The 16759-nt window shown below is 41.1% G+C and overlaps 1 protein-coding gene across 1 annotated transcript in view; it reads left to right on the forward strand.

Annotated features, from left to right (window-relative positions):
- Positions 1 to 16759, forward strand: part of cahz (carbonic anhydrase) — a 42569-nt gene that overhangs the window by 15256 nt on the left and 10554 nt on the right. Inside the window, exons 4-6 of the mRNA XM_034183297.1 lie at positions 4801 to 4893; positions 5010 to 5072; positions 9831 to 9986. Coding sequence (XP_034039188.1) covers positions 4801 to 4893; positions 5010 to 5072; positions 9831 to 9986 — 312 coding nt within the window. The remainder of the gene's footprint in view (positions 1 to 4800; positions 4894 to 5009; positions 5073 to 9830; positions 9987 to 16759) is intronic.

Below are 16759 nucleotides of genomic sequence, written 5' to 3' on the forward strand. Positions count from 1 at the left end.
ACAGTAACAACAATAATAAGAGTGCAGTAACACTAGAATAACAGTGTAGTAATAATGTGGAATACTAGCACATTAACAGTGGAATAATAGAGTAACACTAAAGAATAACAGCACAGTAACACTAGAAAAACAGCACAATAACATGAGAAGAACAGGGCAGTAACACTGTGGAATAACAGCACAGTAACACGAGCATAACAGTTCAGTAACACTGTAGAATAATAGTGCAGTAATGCTGTAGAATTCCAGTGCAGTAACACTGTGGAATAACAGCACAATAACACTGTAGACTAACAGTGCAGTAACACTGTAGAATAATAGCTCAGTAACACTAGAAAAACAGCACAGTAATAATGTGGAATAACAGCACAGTAACACTGTAGAATAATAGCTCAGTAACACTGTGGAATAACAGCACAGTAACACTGTGGAATAACAGCTCACTAACACTAAGAGCACAGTAACAATAACAATAACAGCACAGTAACACTAGAAAAACAGCACAGTAATAATGTGGAATAACAGCACAGTAACACTGTAGAACAGCACAGTAACACTAGAATAACAGCACAGTAATCATGTGGAATAACAGCACAGTAACACTGTAGAATAACAGCTCAGTAACACTGTAGAATAACAGCGCAGTAATGCTGTAGAATACCAGTGCAGTAACACTGTGGAAAAACATTGCAGTAACACTGCAGAATAACAGCACAGTAACACAGTAGAATAACAGCACAGTAACACTCTGGAATAACAGCTCACTAACACTACGCACAGTAACAACAACAATAACAGCACAGTAACACTAGAAAAACAGCACAGTAATAATGTGGAATAACAGCACAGTAACACTGTAGAATAACAGCTCAGTAACAATGTGGAATAACAGCTCAGTAACACTGTGGAATAATAACAGCACATTGACACTAGAATAACAGCACAGTAATAATGTGGAATAACAGCTCAGAAACACTGTAGAATAACAGCTCAGTATCACTAAGAACAGTAACAACAATAATAAGAGTGCAGTAACACTAGAATAACAGTGTAGTAATAATGTGGAATACCAGCACATTAACAGTGGAATAATAGAGTAACACTGAAGAATAACAGCACAGTAACACTAGAAAAACAGCACAATAACATGAGAAGAACAGGGCAGTAACACTGTGGAATAACAGCACAGTAACACGAGCATAACAGTTCAGTAACACTGTAGAATAACAGCGCAGTAATGCTGTAGAATAACAGCTCAGTAACACTGTGGAATAACAGCACAATAACACTGTAGACTAACAGTGCAATAACACTGCAGAATAACAGCGCAGTAATGCTGTAGAATACCAGTGCAGTAACACTGTGGAATAACAGCACAATAACACTGTAGACTAACAGTGCAATAACACTGCAGAATAACAGCACAGTAACACTCTGGAATAACAGCTCACTAACACTAAGCACAGTAACAATAACAGCACAGTAACACTAGAAAAACAGCACAGTAATAATGTGGAATAACAGCACAGTATCAGGCGAGGCACAAACCAGAGGGACACAAATGCAAGCTCGCAAGACTGATAAAGTTCAAATGGTTTAATAACAGGCAGGGGTTCGGTACACGGGTGGTCCAGCAGCGATGCAAAGGTAGCAAAAGGACAAGAGGCTGAGACGTGGTACAAAAAACAGGCACAGGTCAAAAAACACGGTGTAAGAGCTATCAGAGGCAAGGCAAAGTCAAGGTCAAAAACAAGGCAGAGTCAAAATACTTACAGGCAAGAACAAAGCAAGGAATTGGGCTGGAAGGTGTACAGAGACAACGATCTGGCAGTGAGCTGTGAGACTGTGAGGGCTTAAATAACTGGTGGTGTAATCAGTTAAACAAGATGCAGGTGTCAGTGAAAGTTCTGGAAGGGGCGTGACCGGGGAAGACAAAGATTGTGCACAGTGCAAGAAAGTGAAGGCAGGAAAACACAGAGTGGAGTGATGAAAGAGACAAAGACACGTGAGCAGGTGCAAGAGTGGAAGTGGTAGAAAACACAGAACAAAAAGAGTCAGTCACAGACGAGGACACAAGAGCTGGTGTAGGGGCAAACAAAGAAGATGAGGCAAAAACAGAAACCATGGACAGATTAAAATACAACTATAACCAGGACAGAGCATGAACATGAGAACTGAAAACAAAACTGGACATAACTGAAATCACAAAAGAGAAGAGCCAAAATAAACTACTGATAAACAGAGAATAAACAAACCCGATGACTACAGAATAATGCAATTAATGAAACAAGATAACTGATAAACAGAAATTGCAATACATATCAAATGGAACATAATCAGATAAAAAACACTGACGATAAATAATAACAAAACCCTGTGACTAAAGCATAATATAATAAATGTGATAAACAATGAAACTAAGACTAAAGCAACTAAGAGACCAAGAGTGAAAGCAAATAATAAACAATAAAGCAAAACAAAATATGTGGCAAAGAAAAGATACACAGAGAATAAATGAAACAAAAGCAAACATAACATGAACATGACAATGATAAGAAGACATGGCATAGAGGCTCAGAACATGGAAAAAAGGTCCAAAATCATAACAGCTGGCCCCAAAAGGGCCAGACCATGACACACAGTAACACTGTAGAATAACAGCTCAGTAACACTGTGGAATAATAACAGCACATTGACACTAGAATAACAGCACAGTAATAATGAGGAATAACAACTCAGAAACACTGTAGAATAACAGGTCAGTATCACTAAGAACAGTAACAACAATAATAAGAGTGCAGTAACACTAGAATAACAGTGTAGTAATAATGTGGAATAACAGCACATTAACAGTGGAATAATAGAGTAACACTGAAGAATAACAGCACAGTAACACTAGAAAAAATAGCACAATAACATGAGAAGAACAGGGCAGTAACACTGTGGAATAACAGCACAGTAACACGAGCATAACAGTTCAGTAACACTGTAGAATAACAGCTCAGTAACACTGTAGAATAACAGCTCAGTAACACTGTGGAATAACAGCACAGTACAACTAGAATAAAGATCAGTAACGCTGTGGAATAACAACACAGTAACATTAGCATAACAGCTCAGTAACGCTGTGGAATAACAACACAGTAACATTAGCATAACAGCTCAGAAACACTGTAGAATAACAGCTCAGTATCACTAAGAACAGTAACAACAATAATAAGAGTGCAGTAACACTAGAATAACAGTGTAGTAATAATGTGGAATAACAGCACATTAACAGTGGAATAATAGAGTAACACTGAAGAATAACAGCACAGTAACACTAGAAAAAACAACACAATAACATGAGAAGAACAGGGCAGTAACACTGTGGAATAACAGCACAGTAACACGAGCATAACAGTTCAGTAACACTGTAGAATACCAGTGCAGTAACACTGTGGAATAACAGCACAGTACAACTAGAATAAAAGATCAGTAACGCTGTGGAATAACAACACAGTAACATTAGCATAACAGCTCAGAAACACTGTAGAATAACAGCTCAGTATCACTAAGAACAGTAACAACAATAATAAGAGTGCAGTAACACTAGAATAACAGTGTAGTAATAATGTGGAATAACAGCACATTAACAGTGGAATAATAGAGTAACACTGAAGAATAACAGCACAGTAACACTAGAAAAAACAGCACAATAACATGAGAAGAACAGGGCAGTAACACTGTGGAATAACAGCACAGTAACACAAGCATAACAGTTCAGTAACACTGTAGAATAACAGCACAGTAACACTGTAGAATAACAGCTCAGTAACACTGTGGAATAACAGCACAGTAACACGAGCATAACAGTTCAGTAACACTGTAGAATACCAGTGCAGTAACACTGTGGAATAACAGCATCGAAACACTGTGGAATAACAGCACAGTACAACTAGAATAAAAGATCAGTAACGCTGGAATAACAACACAGTAACATTAGCATAACAGCTCAGTAACACTGTAGAATAACAGCACAGTAACACTGCAGAATAGCAGTGCAGTAACACTGTGGAATAACAGTGTTACTTCTATTAATAATAATAATAATAATAATAATTTAGTTCTCTATTTCACTTGGCAAGGAACCCAAAGTCACTTAAAACAGAAATTGATCAGGATGAGAAGCGATGAGAAGCCAGCATCCTCTTACATCAAAACAGACAAAAACATCAAGATCTATGGTCAATTTACAGTTTCAAGTTCACCTAATCTGTATATCTTTGGAGGTATGATGAAGCCAGAGCATGGACCTTGAGGGAATTCACTCAAACACAGAAAAAAATAATTATTTCATCATGTTTCTATTAAAAGATCAGGAATGGAATATCACAGTCTTTATTCAACAGCTTCCTGAAACTAAAGAGTGTCACTTCTTGTTTCAATCCCTGCTGTGGACTATCTATGATTCACAGCCAGTTCAAGAGGCCAGAGAAGTTCATATGTGCCCATTATATTGCCTCCCTTCCAATTTTTTTTTTTTTTTTTTTTTTTTTTTTTTTGAGATTGGACCCCTAGACACCCCTCCACCTGCTGAAAGGCCCATTATTGATGGCATTTAGGGTATGATGACAGCTGTTTCTTTTTCTTCACCCACATTTTCTTGTCTGGTCAGAAAGCCTCTCTTATGGACTTGTCTATCTTATGGGAAGTTCACGTCTCTAATCTTCAGGCCACTACTTACTTTATATAATGTTTAGATAAATGGCATCACACCCTGGCCATGTTTAAACAGTCAAACATCTTTCCACACATCAGCTTCACCTGGTACATTGGAACAACAAGTACCCCAGCTTTGGGGAGGCAGTTACCAAACCTGATGGACTGGCTGTTCTTGGGGTCTTTCTTAAGGTGAGTCCATTGACAACCTGTCAATCTGTCGTCAGACTGTGGACAACTGGACACTATGTGATGTATAGAGTTAGAAGAAAGTGAAAAGACGTTTGTTTGTATGCTTTAAACTTCAGATTGGACCAGCCAATCCCAGGCTGCAGAAACTACTGGATCTCCTCGATGCAGTTAAGACAAAGGTAAACTTTCACAAGAAACGTGTGATCAGTCACCATGAATCATTGTTGTATTCAATTTAAAAACACAAAATTATGCTATGAATTATGAATTGTTGTGCACATTTAAGATGTGATTTTTTCAAATCATTATATGATCAACAGTTCCACTAAAGTTTTGGTACTTCCAGTCCAAAGCAAAATTTACAGTTTTACATCTTTTCATATCAATGTCTTCAGAAACTGTCTTACCTCTCATTGGCTAATCAGAAAAAGGGATTAATGTTGCCCACCAAGCCAGGAAGCCTTCTGATGTCTGTATATATCTTGCACTGTAAAGTCACTGGTCTTTTAATTTGATTCACCTTAATAAACTATGACACTATGGGCCTACTATAATAAACTCTGAGATAAGGAGTGTTAAATTGTATGGGCAATCCAAGCTTTTACGCATTGGGTTGAGCCAGTTTTGCAGTGATTTATGATAGTAAATGTGCATTGTGTTCCATTAACACTGACAATTTAATTGTACTCATTGGATGTTTATTTTGTGTATGCCTTAACACTGTCAAAATCCACTAAACAACCAACAAAAGAGTGAAAGTGATGATTCAGCTCCATGCGGGACTGCTTGCGTGGCTAGCATTGCTAGCTTACTGGAAGACCACAGCCTTGGAAGCAAAACTGGATCAAACACAAGTTATGGTGATGGAACATGCTGGGCGTATCAGTTCCTTAGAGGCTGGTATCCTGTAGGATACTTCTCAGACAACATTGGTGGAATTACACGAGGATCTTCAGGTGGTGGTGGGAGGTGGACCAGTTCTCTGACCCATATAGCAGCATTGACACAACAGCAGCTTTGTAGATGAGGAGTTTTGTCTCATGTCAAAAGTCTCTGCTGTTGAAAACATGGGTGCATAGCTGGCCGAAGGCAGTTCTTGCACACTTGAGTCAATGTTGGATGGATGTATGGAAAGTGGGTCATGTTCTCCAGGACCTGTCCATGCAGTTTCAAAGTCGTGAGCTTTGGATTGACCATGTTAGGTGGAGGCTGGTACAGGATCTGTATCTTCTTCAGGTTGATGTGAAGACCAAATTTGGTGTAGGCTTCATCAAAGGTTTCAAGGATATTATGAAGACCTTCTTGTGTAAAGGGTGATATGCTGCTATCCTCGGCATACTGGAAGTCCAGGAGCGAAGTGATGATGAGCTTCTACATGGCTTTCAGTCGGCTCAGATTGAAGAGCTTTCTATCCATTTTGTACACAATATCAATTAATGGTGGCACGTTGTCCTTAATCAGATGGAGAATTGTTGCCACAAAGATAATGAATAGTATAGGGAAATAGAACCTGGTCTCACAGCAAGTCGTGATTCAGCAGCACGAAATATACATTAATCTATTAGTTTGTGATATTGTGATGAAAAGCGCCTCATTTTCGTCAATGAATGGTGTCCAGCTTGGTGTAGGAGGTTTCCTTTTCTTCATGGTCAGCATCAAGTGTTGATGCACAAGCACTGATGATAGTGGCATGACGTTCAATAGCAAGTTGGAGACGGCGTGTTGCCAGCCGTTCACTGACACCCACTGGGAGTTCAGGCAGTTGTGGAAGGAGAGAGAGTTCTTGATGGCAAACCCTATGCTGTGGATTTGTTGTTTCTCCTCAGGAAGCCCTTTCCAGAAGAAAGTGCTCCTCCCATAGCTGGCTTTCATCTGCTCTTGTTTCACTGAAGGTGATGATGTCGAGGTCAAGTTTCTTGAGTTCGTGAGAGATAAGAGCTGTTTAGCTTTCTGGTTAGCCTGACTTTTTGTTGTACATCAAGGTTCATATGTTCCAAGTGCCAAATTTCATCACTTGTGTTTTTGTATCAGAGCTGGTGACCTTCTGGACTCCAGACAAGACCTGTAATCCAGTCAGGTTAATGTGAAGCAGACTATGCACCTATTCTAGCACCTCCCGGTTCAGGATGAGCAGAACAGATCCTAAATAGGGCTGCTCAGTCTTAGAAGCAGCTTCACAATCCTTCCCCTGTCCCTCTTTACTGATCAAAAATTAATGATTGCCACAAGAAATGAATTAATTAAAATTAATTAATGCCACAAGACTTCTCTAGTTAAGCTGCAGTAACTTTAAGTTAAAATAACTTTTAAAAGTCTATGCAAATTGTTACATCACTTTTTCTCATTGAGATAGCTGCTCATTTTTGAGAGTCTGTGCGTGTGTTTAATTAACTTCGCAATGTCATTGCATGTCAACAAACACACAGTCTTTAGTCAATCCTTAGTGTTAAGGTTAGAAGTTCGGGTGGGACCGAACTGTTGCAGGCAATGAACCCACATGCAGGGAGCTGGACATGGAGAAGAGTACAAAGGAAAATATATTTATTTATAATAAATAAAGTAAAGGTGCTGTGCTGGGTTGCCTGCAGTGTGGCGAGATGGCCCGCCTCCTCGCAGTGAAATGAAGGAGCTGCAGGATCTCGAGAAAGTCTTGAAGGATAATATCAACTAAGGTTTCAGGGTTCAGGACCAGGTGGAACGCTTGCGTCCAAGACCAGGAATTATGGGGAATAAAGTAACACAGGGTGAGTGAATGCACTCGTAATGCTGGAACCTGAAAACAGTCGCAGTTCATAAAAGGTTTAGCACAGGTTGTTTCAGAGGTCAGGAAATAAAGTTCTCTTTTTAACTTCACTGTTCAGGAATTGTTCATAGTTCTGAAGTTGTGTCCAAAGGTCAGAGGTCAAGTGCTGCATGCTGTAACGCAGTTCCAATTAAGCAGGACTTGATAAAGCTGGGCTCTCAATTGTTTGATATCAGAATTTATGCGGTTCTTAGGAAGAGTTCTTGGAACAGTTCTTTATCATAACACAAACAGGCAAGAGTGAGAACGGGATATCACTGAGATGAGGAGGAATGTAACTGGTGTGTAGTTGAGGCGTGCTCTGCACCAAGAGCTGAGGAGTTCCAAAGTGACGTTGCTGTGAGCCAGGATCCAGGTCCGCTCGGGACGTGTACCAGAATTGTTTGGAACATCAGGAAAAGACAGTTCACTCTAATACAAGAATTAGAGGGGAGGCCAGGTTACCTGAGCTTTTGCTGTGGGACCCTTCTGTGTCTTAAATGCACAGCTGGAAGATGCAGTCAAGGTCACAGGGTGGCATTAAGGCTTGATCCTCTTGGAGACTGCCTGGATCATCGAAGGTGGCTCTGGAAGCTGGTGAAGCAAAAGAGGCAAGCAAGGCAACAGATAAACACAGCACACAAGTATCTGGCATTACATGAACAGAAAGTCAGGGTTTAAATAGTCTGTCAGTAATCAGTCACTCATCTGATCCAGGTGTGAAACAAAACTGAGTGCGCCATCTAGTGGAGAAACTAACACATAACACTGGTAAAACAGAGTTAGAACCAGGCTCTGAGGGAAATCCTGTCACTTAGCCTGGTCTGATGGCTGGGAAACCCCAGACGATCGGGTCTGAGGATCTGATGCAGCCTTCATCCACCTTCACAGCTGTTAGTTGACAAAGGCATCACCTCCTCCACCTGATCTGCTATTGACGACTTCTTGTTTCACCAGAGCCCCATTAGCCATCTTGTGTTCAGGGTTCCTATTGGGCCTTCATGGGTACCATAGCGGCTATGGGGCACACAGGTTCCCCTCCATACTTCATGCCAACAGGTAAAAGCTCACCCAATACAATGCCCAGGTGCCACTTCATTGATGTGGTGATGGACTTTGACACCCCCCACCTTTACACACACACACACACACACACACACACACACACACACACACACACACACACACACACACACACACACACACACACACACACACACACACAAACAAATTCCTGTCTTCATGTGAGGGCCATCACAGCCTGTGGCTGACAATGGCTTAAGTGTATCAAACCATGGGATGATATATTTACCACTAACTGAAACACCACTACAGCACATGTGGGTAGAGGATGTCAAGAACAAACCAGTCCTTTGGGCAAGAAGTATGCGTCCCAAGCACAGTGTTGTGCTGTCTCACCTGCAGATCAACGTGTGTCATGACATCCTCAACTATATAGGCAGGGAGGATGGAGTCCTTACTGCTCAGCTCTTCAGCAGTATTGCACTGATAGGGAAAGTCATCCAGCATGACATTATGAGACCAAGGATGGTGACACATGGGGATTTTGGACAAGGCTGATCAAGAGTGCTCACTGTGCTTGACAATTATTAATCAGTTTGGCAGACTGAATGGATTGTGGTTTGTAGTTGTCAATCAAAACAAAAAATCAGCTGGTCTTCCTCAGCAGCCAGTGATGCCATTCCTGCAATGGAAATGACTGACAAGAGCTTGTGATTGCACACATTCATAATTATGTTTGCTAGGGGTAGATTTGTGAGAATAAAAGACTCAAGGTTACTTACTGAGATGCCTGCTGGAACAGGACAAGGCCCACTTTAACATCCACATTGAACCACAAACTATTGGAAAGACTCACGCTGAGTTTGGGCCACAGATGAAAGTAATACAGAGATGAGAGATATCTGCCTTGGTTGTCTGGACCAGTCAAAGTCTTGGTCAAGAGTCTTGGTCAAGATGACAAAGGTAAGGGCAGTTGCCAGGGCAATGAACTGAACTCAGAATTTCATGTGTTTATTTGAGTGGACAAGGATTTAAATTTGAACAACTAAATTATAAAATAACATCATCATATTCAGTAACGACCAACAGAGGTTTGAATTTTTTCCTTTCTTTGTCTCTCTCACCTGTGCAGGGAAAGCAGACTGACCTTTCTTTCTTTGACCCAAAAACTCTTCTTCCTAATTCTCAACATTTCTGGACCTATGATGGCTCTTTGACCACACCTCCCCTGCTGGAGAGTGTCACCTGGATCATCCTGAAGGAACCAATAAGTGTCAGTCCTGCCCAGGTACTTATCTCCTTGGTTACATTTTTTTCCTTCTCTGTCTGTTGTCTGTCTGCCTCATTGTCATTTGAATATCTTGAAGGAATATGAATGTATTTCAGTGACATTTTGTGGAAAGTTAGGCCTCAGGTCAAAGAAGAGATTGTTAAATTTTGTTGGTGTCCTCAATCACAAGAAGTATTTTGCCTTCAATCTATGAATGCTTTTGATTCTTTTTAATTCTATTCCTTCCTCTCATGTGTGACATCTGTTCCTGATTCCTTTGATCCTGTAGTCTAGAATTCTGAAAAGACCAAGGCTCACACCTTGAAGCTTGTATGGCCTTGGTGCTGGCTGTGGACCCAAGTGACTTGGGGGTCCTTTGTTGGTGAGGAAAGGTTCACTGACTTTCACAAGTCATTCAGTTTCTCAAATGCTAAAACCATTGATGTATTTGGACCTTGGAAAAAAGTTTAATTTCCCTCAGGCTGTCCAAACTTTCCTGACACCTGATGTCATCATATGGTCTGAGGAGGAAAAGTAAACCATCCTGATTCAGGTGATAGTCCCGTGGGAAGCATGTGAAGAGGCCTCAGAGTTGAAGAACCTTAAGTACCTCATACTAGTCCAAGAGTGGTTATTGCAAGTGGAAGTTGGGTGCAGAGGTTTCCGGCATAGTCTAGACTTACAGCTCTGGGAATAGTAGGGCGAGAGAGGAAGACTGTTGCTCATAGGTTGGTGGAGTCAGAAGAGAGAGTCTTTTACTGGCTCTGGAACAATCTGCTTCCATACTGTCCTAAAAGACAAGAAAGTTTGGTGAACAGTTTCTTTTTGACTACACAAACATTTCATGCTTGCAGAATCTGTCCATACAGCCATATTAATTGATTATGCATATAAGTTATAAGATGATCATCAACACAGAGAGTATTTGTAATGGCGTATATAGCGAACGTACAACATTTTACATTAGTATAATGTTTGCTAACTTAAGCTACATTCTAGCTAGTGTAACGGAGGCCAGCAAGTGTCGCTGTGCAGATGTAGTTAGTAAACCTCACTCCCAACAGCTCAAAAGGATTCTCTGGTCACAAGGCCAGAGTCCTGGGTTTTAGCCTTCTGGTTAGAGAGTCCGACTCCCATGCCGGAGCTCGTGAGTTCGCGTCCCAAGGGGAGCGAATAGGCGGAGTCATAACAACACAACGCAGAGTGCAGCCGCTACAATGGTGCCGTGTACCCGGATGGGAGTGAGTTTAGGGGGGGTGAATGTAACGGAGGCCAGCAGGTGTCGCTGTGCAGATGTAGTTAGTAAACCTCACTCCCAACAGCTCAAAAGGATTCTCTGGTCATGAGGCCAGAGCCCTGGGTTTTAGCCTTCTGGTTAGAGAGTCCGACTCCCATGCCGGAGCTCGTGAGTTCGCGTCCCAAGGGGAGCGAATGGGCGGAGTCGTAACAACACAACGCAGAGTGCAGCCGCTACACTAGCAACATTCATTCTAGTCATCTAAACTGTAGAAAGCAAAAGGATTTACTTACCATGCCAAAAAATAACTCTGTTGTTGTGTTGGATCAGTATCCCTCACTGAGCGGGGTCCAGTCTGCATGGAAGGATAACAGTGTCTGCTACCAGTCACCTATTTTTTATCCTCTATATTTTCTTGCACTGCTCCTGCTTTTTCTCCACATGCAGATAGGTAATCCTGAGCCGTGCATAACATGTATGTCTTGTTAAAATGTTTACAGAGTGGATTTGTCGCAAATTTAGACTTAATTTTTCACCTAAAATACATAGTTTAAATATGATATATCAAGTTTTCAGGGTTAATGAGTAATTTTTACTCAAAACTAATGGCTGGCATAGATTTAGCACCCCTAAAAACCCCTACATTGACATCTCAAAAGTTAATACGGGGGGGGGGATTTCAATATTTTTATCCAGTTTGATTGGCTCTCCAGACAATTCCATGAGGATCGGGCCATGGATAAATTGGGAGGTGTTACTTGACACCTATAAGAACACATTGTAAAAAAAAAAAAAAAAAAAGCTATTGGTAAAAAAAATTGTTTGCAGATTTTTTTTTAAAAATGCCTAACTCTCGCTAACTACAAGTGGGAGGAATTTAGCTGGAAGTCAGGAGAAGATGGGCATTGAGCCATAGAGCATGTGGAGGCCATTTACAGATACTCATCATAGTCATGATGATTTGGGGCTTTTAATGTTCTAGAACTGTTTTGCCAGGGTGGACTGATTGTGCAGCATAGTTGTACATAATTTGTCCCAGGCTAGAGTCCCATCATGCCTAAGGACAACAACAATCATCCCTGTGCCAAAGTCGTCTGCAGCTTTGTGCCTTAATGATTACCACCATATTGCACTCACCCCTATCACTTGAAATAGACCAGGACATAGCTGAAGAGTCTCACCAGTATGCAGGTAGGTAGAACTGGTCTACAGCTGATGCCATCTCTGCTGTGACCTACTAGGCCCTCTCTCATCTGGAAAACAAGGGCTCCTACGTGAGGCTACTGTTTCTGGAAATCAGTTCTGCATTTAATACAATAATCCCGCAGAAACTGATGTCCAAGATGGCAGCATGGGGAGCTTCCTCTACATTATGTAACTTACGTAACTGGGTCTTGGATTTCCTGACCTGTATGCAACAGAATGTCAGGAACAAAGACAACATACCTTCCACCATTGTCCTGAACGCTGGTTCACCCCAGGGATGTGTGCTCAGTCCACTGCTGTATACACTCATGACCTATGACTGCAAAGCACACGATGAGAATAATCTTGTGGTGACGTCCACAGACACAGTATTGGTTGGACTCACACCCAAGGGGATGGATCAGGCTGGAGTTGGAGCACCTGGCTTGGTTGTGTGGAGAAAATACAGATACAGATACTTTATTTGTCAGTGTAACCTGTACAACAAAAGATAAGGTGCAAGCCTTTCAGCGCAACTGTAAACCCGAGTAAGCCATGAACAGACTTTAAAGGTCTGAAGAAGAAAAGAAAAAGAAACATAAAATTTAACTAAATGAAAAAAGTATGTCCAGAGCGCAATTTAAAAAATAAAAAAAAAACTATAAGAATGTAGTAGCAAAAAGAGACTGCACATAAAAAAGAGAAAAGTATATACTGTACAAAATTGTGGATATTGCACAAAAACAAATATTGCACTCAAGTGTGTCATGTGACCTGGCTATTTGGTTCCAGTGGCATTCAAAGCTGTAACAGCAGTTGGGTAGAAACTGATTTTCAATCTATTTGTACTTGCTTTAATGGCCCTGTACCATCTGCCTGATGCCAGTAGCTCAAACAGAGAGTGTCCAGAGTGGCATGAGTCCTTCAGGATGGTGTTGGCTCTCCTGAGACAGTCAGAGCCATGAAGGTCCCCCATTGTGGGTAGAGGGCACTCAGATCTTCTTTCCCATTGTGGTAACTCTCTGGAGCTCCTTCCTGTTTGCCACTGTGAAGCTGGCAAGTAATGTACAGAGGCAGTATGTGATGATGATCTCCATGGTAGAGCGGTAAAATGACAAGAGGAATCTCTGGTTTATGTTATTTTTCCTGAGGATTCTCAGAAAGTGGAGTCTTTGCTGTGCCTTCTTTACCAAGTGTGTGGTGTTCCTGTCCCACGTCAGTTTCTTCTCTATGTGGACTCCCAGGAAACGGAAGTCTCTGACACCTTTCCACTAGGGCTGTAACGATAGACAAAAATCACGGTTCGATACGTACCTCAGTTTTGAGGTCACAGTTCGGTTCATTTTTGGTACAGTTTGGGAACAAAATGCAAAACCTAAATCTGCTTGTTGTTTAAACCAACAATTTATTGTAACATTATACAAACAGGAAAATAAAATAATTGCAAAGTGCTGCCTGGTAATAAGTTATGAGGTCTGTTATAAAAGCAACGGACCTTTTTATTTTTTTCAAAAACTATATGGATTTGATTCATATGTTTTTATGTCAGCCAAGCTTGAACCTTCGTGCGCATGCGTGAGTTTTTCTACGTCTGTCGGTTGCGTCATTCGCCTGTGAGCAGGCTTTGAGTGAGCACTGCCCCACCCCTCTCGTCGTCGTTTCATTGCGAGGAAATGGTGGAATGATTTGGGCTTTTTTTCCATCATAATTTTTTCAGAAACTGTTAGAGACAGGCAGCTGGAAACCATTCGAAAAAGCTATCCACAATTTCTCTTATACTCACTCGACTGGTAAGCATTGAAAGCCGAGATAGGCATGTCCCAACTTGTCCTTTAACACTCAGAAACTGAGGTGTTCCTTTGTCTCGCTTCATCAGTGAATCGGTCGTGATGCGCGAACCTCCGCGCGGCTTTCCATGACAAAATCTCTTGTTAAAAGTGAAATCTGCCGGAAAATGGCTGATGTCCAGCTCTTGTGATAACCAGAGATTGCACACGATGGTCCCGGATCCACAGAGCCATCCGTTTAGAAATGATGTGGTGGTTTCTGCCTCTCGATGGTGGCTCAGAGCGCGGTTCACCATGCGCCATTGTGGGCAGTCCTTAAAGCTGTAGCAACACTCCTTATTCTCCGTGAAGCCCGTAAAATTTTCACCGAAAGCCAGATAAATTTTTCAAATGGTTTCCAGCTGCCTGTCTCTAACAGTTTCTGAAAAAATTCTGATGGAAAAAAAGCCCAAATCATTCCGCCATTTCCTCGCAATGAAACAACGACGAGAGGGGTGGACCAGTGCCCACTCAAAGCCTGCCCACAGGCAAATGACGCAACCGACAGGCGTGAAAAAACTCACGCATGCGCACGAAGGTTCAAGCTTGGCTGATGTAATCACACATGATTCAAATCCATATAGTTTTTTGAAAAAAATAAAAAGGTACGATACTTTTCTAACAGACCTCGTACATAAAATCTTCTCAAATGTATAAAAATTGTATAAAAAAATTGATTCCTAGTAAATAGCTTTTAACAAAACTTTTCCACAAGGAAAGAGCAACACATCAGTTCCAGCATGAAGCCCTGTTCAATTTTATTCAACCTTAATATTTTTTGCCAGAAAAATTAACTTGTCCAAAACTGTCACACTCTGTAATGGATTTTTTTTTAAAAGAGAATTAATGTTAAAGAATCGCTTTACTTTTGTATAATTTATTTTATTTTCTATCTCTTTATATGTTTAATGTTTGTTAATATATGTCATTCAATGCACATATTAAACAAATATGTAGGACTGCTTTTTTGCATTTACGCAATATCTCTAAAATTAGAAAGGTCTTGTCTCAGAGTGATGCTGAAAAACTAATTCATGCATTTATTTCCTCCAGGCTGGACTATTGTAATTCATTATTATCAGGTTGTCCTAAAAGTTCCCTGAAAAGCCTTCAGTTAATTCAAAATGCTGCAGCTAGAGTACTAACGGGGACTAGAAGGAGAGAGCATATCTCACCCATATTGGCCTCTCTTCATTGGCTTCCTGTTAATTCTAGAATAGAATTTAAAATTCTTCTTCTTACTTATAAGGTTTTGAATAATCAGGTCCCATCTTATCTTAGGGACCTCATAGTACCATATCACCCCAATAGTGCGCTTCACTCTCAGACTGCAGGCTTACTTGTAGTTCCTAGGGTTTGTAAGAGTAGAATGGGAGGCAGAGCCTTCAGCTTTCAGGCTCCTCTCCTGTGGAACCAGCTCCCAATTCAGATCAGGGAGACAGACACCCTCTCTACTTTTAAGATTAGGCTTAAAACTTTCCTTTTTGCTAAAGCTTATAGTTAGGGCTGGATCAGGTGACCCTGAACCATCCCTTAGTTATGCTGCTATAGACTTAGACTGCTGGGGGGTTCCCATGATGCACTGAGTGTTTCTTTCTCTTTTTACTCTGTATGCACCACTCTGCATTTAATCATTAGTGATTGATCTCTGCTCCCCTCCACAGCATGTCTTTTTCCTGGTTCTCTCCCTCAGCCCCAACCAGTCCCAACAGAGGACTGCCCCTCCCTGAGCCTGGTTCTGCTGGAGGTTTCTTCCTGTTAAAAGGGAGTTTTTCCTTCCCACTGTCGCCAAGTGCTTGCTTACAGGGGGTCGTTTTGACCGTTGGGGTTTTTACGTAATTATTGTATGGCCTTGCCTTACAATATAAAGCGCCTTGGGGCAACTGTTTGTTGTGATTTGGCGTTATATAAATAAAATTGATTTGATTTGATTTGATATATCTTTTTAAATAAAGTTATGAAAACAAAAGTTGTGGGAAAGGCTAAAAAGTGAGTAAAACCACCTTTAAAATATTTAGAACCACAAATGAACTTGATTGTTGGTTTGTTTATTTATTTTGCCATTAAAATTGGCCATCGCTTATTAAAATAAAATAACTTCTCAAGGCCAGGGCTGCTCAAAGTCTGGGGGCTATTTATTCACAGCGCAGCAAACGAGGTCAGTAGACTGAGGAGGATTGTAGATATCCCTCCGCTCAGAGCTTTACAGGCTGCTGCAGGCAGCAGAGGAGGGGGAGACCCGCTGCCACTCGGTGACAACAGAGACTTTCACTTTCAGTCGCCAAACCTCAGAAAAGTCTCCGGTAACACCAGGAAAAATAGCTAGATTTGTCGCTAGTCGCTTTTGAGAAAATAAGTTGTCAAGAGAGTTTGGAAAGTCACCAGATTTAGTGAGAAAGTTGTGAAGTTGGTAAGTCTGAATGCAAACACACACAACGCAAACTCACCCGTGCACAGCCTTGTACCTAACCAAAAGTCCCGTACTGAAACGGTTCAATACAAATACATGTACCGTTACACCCTTACTTTCCACACAGGTCCCT

This window comes from Thalassophryne amazonica, chromosome 12 (genome assembly GCF_902500255.1).
Source record: "Thalassophryne amazonica chromosome 12, fThaAma1.1, whole genome shotgun sequence".
In the NCBI taxonomy this organism is placed as follows: Eukaryota; Metazoa; Chordata; class Actinopteri; order Batrachoidiformes; family Batrachoididae; genus Thalassophryne; species Thalassophryne amazonica.